The 8,727-nt window shown below is 48.3% G+C and overlaps 1 protein-coding gene across 2 annotated transcripts in view; it reads left to right on the top strand.

Moving 5' to 3' along the window:
* IL6R (interleukin 6 receptor) overlaps window positions 1-8,727 on the top strand; it is a 68,174-nt gene that overhangs the window by 52,993 nt on the left and 6,454 nt on the right. Inside the window, exon 9 of one of the 2 annotated variants that reach the window (XM_011987421.1) lies at window positions 2,683-2,776. The exons of the other annotated variant lie outside the window; for it this stretch is intronic. Coding sequence (XP_011842811.1) covers window positions 2,683-2,776 — 94 coding nt within the window. The remainder of the gene's footprint in view (window positions 1-2,682; window positions 2,777-8,727) is intronic. 2 annotated transcript variants of the gene reach the window in all.

Raw genomic sequence — 8,727 nt, forward strand, 5'->3', positions numbered from 1 at the left:
TTAAGATAGATTTTTGCTCTTGTTGCCCAGACTGGAGTGCAATGGTGTGATCTCAGCTCACCGCAACCTCTGCCTCCTGGGGTCAAGCGATTCTCCTGCCTCAGCCTCCTGAGTAGCTGAGATTACAGGGATGCGCCACCACGCCCAGCTGATTTTGTATTTTTAGTAGAAACAGGGTTTCTCCATGTTGGTCAGGCTGGTCTCAAACTTCCGACCTCAGGTGATCTGCCCGCCTCAGTCTCCCAAAGTGCTGGGATTACAGGTGTGAGCCACCGTGCCTGGCCAGCATTCTCAAATTTAACATGTCTGAAAGAGAACACCTGACACTTCCCCACCTCTTTAACCCAGATCTGTTCTTCTCCATCTTCCCGATCTCAATAACTGGTACTGCGTTTGCTCAGATGGGGGATCGGGCACACTTCCTCCCTACTCCTCATCCTGTGGCCAGTCCCTCAGCAAGTGTTGTCCTTGTGCTTTGAGACGTACCTAGGAGCTGACTACTCCTCACCATCTCCAGTGCCAACACCCAGTCCAGCCCCTGCCACCTCTCATCCAGCAGGATTTCCTGGGCTGCCAACTGGTCTACCAACTTCTAGGCTTAACCCCCAACCAACTCTTTTCCAACCAGCACCTGGAGTGTCCCTTAAAACACAAATCCAAGCTCTCTCTGGCTCAGTGCCATCTCCCCCAGAGTATAAGTCAAAGTCCTGACGAAGTCCCCAGTTTCTACGGGGAGTCCCAGCGAAGCCATGTGGTCCCCTATCTTTAGACGTTGCCTCTCCATTCTCCATTTCCTCTCTCTGCCCCAGCCACAGTGCCCTCCTTGCTCCTCCACACATGCTCTACCTCAGGGCCTTTGTACTTGCTGTGTGCTCTGCCTGGACAGGCTTCCTCTGACGTCCACTTGGCCAGCTCCTTCCTATCACTCAAGTCTCTGCTCAGTTGCACCCTTCTCTGGGAACCTTTTCCTGAGAATTTTTTAAAAAAACATTTGTTTGTCTGTCTCCCTTGATTGGATGTAAGATCCATTTAGGCACATGATAGGCACTCAAAGAGTATTTGTTGGATGAAAGAAGGAACAAATATATGGCTTGGTGCCATGGCTCATGCCTGTAATCCCAGCACTTTTGGAGGCCGAGGTGGGCGGATCCCCTAAGGTCAGGAGTTGGAGACCAGCTTGGGCAACATGGCAAAACCCCATCTCTACAAAAAATACAAAAATTAGCTGGGCGTGGTGGCGCGTGCCTGTTGTCCCAGGTACTTGGGAGGCTGAGGTAGGAGAATTGCTTGAACCCGGGAGGTGGAGGCTGCAGTGAGCAGAGATCACACCACTGCACTCCAACCTGGGTGACAAGAGTGAGACTCCATTTCAAAAAAAAAAGAAGGAACAAATATAAAAGATGATGAAATATTAATAAATAAGCAAGCCAAGCATACTGCTTTCATTACATGGCTGCATCTCTCAAGAGACATGGGACACGCTTGGAGAAACTTGTCCTTGCAACCACTGCCCACTCACCAGTCTGGGCTCATTGCACTGCCTGCCTCCAGTAGGCATCTGAAGTGATGGCTGGCAGGCAGCCTCTTCTTCAGCAGTGGACTGCATTTTGGGTAGAAGAGCCTGAATGCTGGGTCCATACAACTGTGACTGCATTCCCAGCAGAAGGAGATGGTTTTGCTTAGATGTGCCCTCTGTCCAGTCCAGGGACTCTGGCAGTGGTAGGAAGAGCCTTTCTGTGGGAAGACATGGCTGCTTGCAAAGCTAGTTTGTTCTTTCCTTCATTCAAGGAAATATTTTGGAGATCCTACTTTGTATTCGGCACCGTGTAAGCTGCTGGCAGTATTACAGTGAAAAAGACACATGCGGTCCCTGCCTTCAGAAAACTCAATCTAGAGGTGGAACTAGAGAAATAACTGGGAGGGGCGCTTGCTCAGCTTGGAGTGGGGTCAGTTCTCAAAGGAAGTGACATCACTTCATCTGAGATCCAAAGGCCAAGTAGGGACTGGACAGCAAAGGTGTACAGCAAAGGTGGAGAAAGCAGACAGGCGAGAAGAGGGAACGTGTGTGGAGAGCCCTGGAGGAAAAAGATCATGGCTTGTTGGAGAAATGAATGATGTTCCTGTGGCTGGGGCTTGAGTACCAAATGCGGGGACAGGCAAGAGATGACACCCGCATGGAGAAAACTGCTTCCAAATATTTGGTTTAAAGCATCCAGTCCTCTCTGACATTGTCCTCAAAGGAACTGCCATCAAGGAGGTCCCCAAAGCCTTCCGTTTGTTGTACCCTCTTTGTGCCGTATGGGGGCAGGTAGAATGCCACCAGAAAAACCACCCTGAAAGTGAATAGGAGTCCATGGCTAGCCACAGGCACTCAGAAACCCTGAGCTTGAGGCGTCTCTCTTGCCACATGGTGGAATCCTGAGGTCTGCCAGATTAAGCTGGGGGTGATTCTTCTAGAGTGGGCTTTATTAAGAAACAAACAAACAAAAAACAGTGAAGCTTGTCAAGTGGCCTGTTGGTTGGCAGAGCTGTTTCATTTTCTGGGAGAGGGGTTGGAGGGGAAGGTTCCTTTGAGGCTTTTGACAGCTCCAGCTAAGTGGTTTTCTTCTCCTCCTCCTGGTCCTTTTTCTCTATATTCTCCTCTTCCTCCTCTATCTTCATTTTTTTTTTTTTTTAACCTAGTGCAAGATTCTTCTTCGGTACCACTGCCCACATTCCTGGTTGCTGGAGGGAGCCTGGCGTTCGGAACGCTCCTGTGCATTGCCATTGTTCTGAGGTGAGATGGGTCCTGGGGGATGGCCCTGTGGTGTTCTCATATTTATGTAGCTTTCCTTTGCCCATTATGAAATTTACAGTGCATTTATTTATTCATTTATCCATTCATCAAATGAATGCACACACCACAGCACACACAGCACCTAGTATTATGCCAAGCCCTGTTTTTTTTTTTTTTTTTTTTTTTTTTGAGACGGAGTCTTGCTCTGTGACCCAGGCTGGAGTGCAGTGGCACGATCTCGGCTCACTGCAAGCTCCGCCTCCCGGGTTCAGGCCATTCTCCTGCCTCAGCCTCCCAAGTAGCTGGGACCACAGGCGCCCACCACCTCGCCTGGCTAATTTTTTGTATTTTTTAGTAGAGACGGGGTTTCACTGTGTTCGCCAGGATGGTCTCGATCTCCTGACCTCGTGATCCACCCGTCTCGGCCTCCCAAAGTGCTGGGATTACAGGCGTGAGCCACCGCGCCTGGCCAACCAAGCCCTGTTTTAGGTGCTGCAGGAGACAATGCTGGGCAGGGCAGATACAGTCTCAGGAAGAAGCCAGACACTAAGAGGTAATCACTGCTGTGGTAAGAGCTACAAAAAGCATGCCATGGTGAGGAGAACTGACCTGGCATTAAGGAGGAAGAGGAATTGGTCTGAGAAAGAAGAGGGTTCTTTTTTTTTTTTTTTTTTTTTGAGTCAGCGTCTCACTCTGTCATCCAGGCTAGAGTGCCGTGGTGCAATCTCACTTCACAGGACAACCTCTGCCTCCCAGGTTCAAGTGATCCTCCCACCTTAGCCTCTGGAGTAGCTGGGACTGCAGGTGCACACCACCCTGCCTAGCTAATTTTTCTATTTTTTGTAGAGATGAGGTCTCATGTTGCCCAGGCTGGTCTCGAACTCCTAGGCTCAAGTGAGCCACCTGCCTTGGCCTCCCAATGTTTTGGGATTATAGGTGTGAGCTACCACGCCTGGCCCAAAGAGGGTTCTTATGAGAGAAGCCCAGGATGTAATATGGTTGACAGTGTGTGCATGCACGTGTCTTGGGGGGGGCAGCGTGGTTGGGGCAATATGGGGTGGGAAGAGTGGAGAGGTAGGCTGGTGCCAGGTCATAAAAGGCCTTGAAAGAGAGGTGGGAAGAATTTAGGCCTTTTCTTGAGGGTAATGAGTGTCTGTTGGAGTTTTAAGAAGAACCTGGGCCAGGCACGGTGGCTCACGCCTGTAATTCCATCACTTTGGGAGGCCGAGGCAGGTGGATCACCTGAGGTCAGGAGTTCAAGACCAGCCTGGCCAAAATGATAAAACCCTATCTCTACTAAAAATACAAAAATTAGCCGGGCATGGTAGTGCATGCCTGTAATTCCAACTACTCGGGAGACTGAGGCAGGAGGATCACTTGAACCCAGGAAGTGGAGGTTACAGTGAGCTGAGATTGCACCACTGCGCTCCAGCCTGGGCGACAGAATGAGGCTCATCTCAAATAAAGAAAACCAAAAAGTCACTCTCAGTGCAGTTTGGAGACTGGATGAGGTGGGTGAAAATGGATACAGTAGCCCAGGGTCTGGGCAAGAGATAATAAGAAACTGTTTAGGATGGTGGCAATGGATTGGAGAGCCATGAATTGATTCTTTTTTTTTTTTGAGATGGAGTTTTGCTTCTGTTGCCCAGGCTGGAGTGCAGTGGTGTAATCTCTTCTCACTGCAACTTGTGCCAGCACTTTGGGAGGCCGAGGTGGGCGGATCACCTGATGTCAGGAGTTCAAGACCAGCCTGACCAACATGGCAAAACCCCATCTCTACTAAAAACACAAAATTTAGCTGGGCATAGTGGCACATTCCTATAATCTTAGCTACTCGGGAGGCTAAGGCAGGAGAATCGCTTGAACCCAGGAGGCAGAGGTTGCGGTGAGCTGATATTGCACCACTGCACTCCAGCCTGGGCAACACAGCAAGACTCCATCTCAAAAAAAAAGAAAAATAAAAAATAACATTTGAGAAGCACCACACAGTTAAATCCAAGGCGCCCAGCAGGACCTCCTTAGGAATATTCTATGTATCAATCCAGGAACTTAAAGGTCACCTTTAAATGCTCTGCTCTAGTGTTCTTTTCCATCCATGGTTAGGAAATACTCTTTCAGGCTGAGCTGCACCCTGGCCTCTGTCTCCTCATGCCCATTTCATCCCAATCATCTTCATTCCATTTGGTCATTGGTTTTGTCATTCATTTCCAAGTTTGCAGAAAAGTCAGCCAACAGTGCCTTCAACGAACAAGCAATAATGAAATTTTTCAGTGTTCACAATTTTACTGCAGGAACTGGCTGTTTTTCATAAGCTGAAACCCTAAAATAAGTCAGGCTGGGTCTTCTGGGCAGTGGTTTATTGTGATAATATACAAGTGGAGGTGACATTGCACTCTGTCCTTCTTTCTACACGTAGAGAGCTTCCTACACGTTAGCTCATCAGACCCTGCCAGTAGCCCTGACCTAGCTTGACTACCAAGTGTGGTTTGGGTTGAAAGATTAGCAAGATGCCTTCTCAAATTGGGTTCAGGGTTGTTTTCACTTTTCTTTTTCTTTTTTTTTTTGAGATGGAGTCTCACTTTGTTGCCCAGGCTGGAGTGCAATGGTGCGATCTCAGCTCACTGCAACCTCCGCCTCCCAGGTTCATGCCGTTTTCCTGCCTCAGCCTCCTGAGTAGCTGGAACAACAGGCGCCCGCCACCATGCCTGGCTAATTTTTTGTGTTTTTTTTTAGTAGAGAGGGGATTTCATAGTAGAGAGGGGGTTTCACTGTGTTAGCCATGATGGTCTCAGTCTCCTGACCTCGTGATCCGCCCGCCTCGGCCTCCCTAAGTGCTGGGATTACAGGCGTGAGCCACCATGCCCGGCCTTCACTTTGCTTTTTCAATGAAGTAGAGAACAAGCCATCTAAAGGGTGTGTGGAAGATAAGATTCTTGATGAGTGGAGGTAGCTTCTTGGAGGACGCAAAGCCTTTTATATATTTTGGCCAGTGAGGGGCCATGTCAGCATTCACGGGTCCACCTCCTGCCTGTCAAAGGATTCCTTGCCTCACCCTAGGTATACCCTCCCGTGTTCTGGCTCTGTGTCTATATTAGGGATTCAACAGGCTTTTCTCATAACCCACCACAGGCCCTGTAGAGCAGATGTGATATCCATTTGACAGGGAAGGAAACTGAAGCTAAAAGAGATGGTATGATAACAGCTAGTAAGAATAGGCCAGGCACAGTGGCTCACGCCTGTAATCCTAGCACTTTGGGAGGCCAAGGCGAGTGGATCACCTGAGGTCAGGAGTTCGAGACCAGCCTGGCCAACATGGCGAAACGCTGCCTTTACTAAAAATACAAAAATTAGCTGGGCGTGGTGGTGCACGCCTGTAATCCCAGCTACTCAGGAGGCCGAGGCAGGAGAATGGCTTGAACCCAGGAGGCAGAGGTTGCAGTGAGCCGAGATCGTGCCACTGCACTCCAGCCTGGGCAGCAGAAGAAGAAGGCCAAGAATCAAACCAAAAACTCCTGCTCTTTCTATAGGGCCTTAGGGGTCATCTGGTCAAACTCTTTTATTTTATAAATGAGGAAACAGCCCCCAAAGGTAAAATGACTTGCCTAAGGACAAGCAAGAACCAGAAGTGGAGCACACGCCCTGAGAGTCCCTGCCTATGGCACCCGCCTGCTCTTGGCTAAGAGCTGGGCCCAGCTGCTCCCATCGGCCCACCACTGGCCCTTAACACACAGCACCATCTTGGTGTGTCGTAACGGCAAATAGAGGAGCATCAGGTTGGGAACAGACCTGGTTTGCTATTCTGATGATGATGCTTGGACACTGGTTGGTTGCTAAACAACCAGAGTCCCTGCAGGCACAGACAGGGCCAGTGCCCTGTGCTGAGGACATGCCAGGAATTTATTTCCTAGCCTAGTGAGTTTCCATTTTCTTCTGTATAAGGCAAATTTGTTTGGAAAGAGGCCAGTTATTTCAGGCGATGAAGAATCCTTCTATTCCCCAAATCCCCTCTGTCTAGCAAAGAGTATAAACCTTTTTTTTTTTTTTTTTTTTTGAGATGGAGTTTCGCTCTGTCCCCTAGGCTGGAGTGCAGTGACCGGATCTCAGCTCACTGCAAGCTCCGCCTCCCGGGTTTACGCCATTCTCCCGCCTCAGCCTCCAGAGTAGCTGGGACTACAGGCGCCCGCCACCTCGCCTGGCTAGTTTTTTGTATTTTTTAGTAGAGACGGGGTTTCACAGTGTTAGCCAGGGTGGTCTCGATCTCCTGACCCCGTGATCCGCCCGTCTCGGCCTCCCAAAGTGCTGGGATTACAGGCTTGAGCCACCGCGCCCGGCCAAGTATAAACTTAGAAATACTGTGGGGCTCTGGGCTGCCAAAATGGCTGAACCATGGTTACCATGGGATGGCCACATTTACAGTAGGTGAAGTGTGAGAGGCAGGTTGACTTCATCCTGCCAGTCTATACTATATTTTTTGTATGGCCCTAAATCTTTTTCCAGCAGTATCGGTGATTTTTTTCTTTGTCTTTTATTACTCATTCTTTTTTTCTGAATCATAGATGATTTTTTAAAATTTAAATAGGCTATTGAAAAGGCTTGCCATCTTACAGGGGCCAATTCTTCCCACCCTATTCCCTGTCCCCCACGGATTCTCTGTCTTTATTTTAGGTTATCAGGCATTGGGAATATAGGATTCTCCTAGTAAATAATTATTTTTCTGCATATTTATCTAGAATGAACTTACGTCATTAAATGAGGACTTCCTATGTGTATGCCTATGACTTAAACATCATTTTGTTTTGAATGTAGTGTATCATTCTGGTATTTTAAGAGCTTCTCCTACCTCCACAGCTGGGGGACGGGCAGAGGGACTTTCATGGTGTTCTGGGCCGTGGAGGTGGCTGGGTGCAGTGGGCACTGTCTGTGGCCTTTGGGGTAAGGGGTGGCACCTTGGTTTCTACATATCTTTCTAAAAAAGTAAGAGTTTTGAGCATTTTTAAAAACTTCTTTTAGCTACAGAGTCTTTTCTTTAAACAAAACTTTTTGAAGCCCAAATATGTAAAATAGATAAAAGGTGGAGGTCCAGGTGCAAAAGAAGGCAGCAGAGAGCTCATCTGTTTCTTCTATCTGCCTGCCCCGCGTCCTCTCCAGCCCCCAGGCCCTGCTCACACCCATCCAGGCCAGCTCTGGACACCCTCAGGTTGGCTGGTTTCAGAGTCCTCTTTGAGTTTAGTGATTTTCAGAAAAGGATTCATACTCTCCTTAGAATATTTCAAAAGGAAAGCTCACCGTTCTTGGTTACCCATTCGGTTACTTTGAAAAAAAAAAAAAAAAAAAACTAAGGACAGAGATTGCTTCCATATTAGGTCAATAGGGACTTAAATAATGACAAATGGAAAAAATATGTCATCCAAAGAGAGCCACTGTTAATTTTCAAAATGTAAATGTGATTAAAGTCTAACAAATATACAGAAAAGTTCCCACATCGTGTGTACAGTGCCATGAAGTGTACGCACCCATGTCATTGTAATTATAATGAGATGCACGTGGCAAGTCAAGATGCCAAGACACCAGGTTGCAGCAGAGAAAGAGGTTGAATCAGAGGGTCACCTAAGGAGGAGATGGGAGGAAACCTCTGTGGGATCCAGCCCTACGGGGCTTAGTGGTTATTCTCCCCATGTGCGGAGATGAGAGATTGTAATAAATAAAGACACAAGACAAAGAGATAAAGAGGAAGCAGCCGGGCCCGGGGGACCACTACCATCAAGATGTGGAGACCAGTAGTGGCCCCGAACCGCTGGGCGCGCTGATATTTATTGCATACGAGACAAGGGGACAGGGTAAGGAGGGTGAATCTTCTAAGTGATTTACAAGGTGAAGCAAGTCACGTGATTACAGGATAGGGGGTCCTTCCCTTTTAAGTAGCTGAAGCAGAGAGAGAAGGCAGCATACAT

This window comes from Mandrillus leucophaeus, unplaced genomic scaffold (genome assembly GCF_000951045.1).
Source record: "Mandrillus leucophaeus isolate KB7577 unplaced genomic scaffold, Mleu.le_1.0 Scaffold310, whole genome shotgun sequence".
NCBI lineage: Eukaryota > Metazoa > Chordata > Mammalia > Primates > Cercopithecidae > Mandrillus > Mandrillus leucophaeus.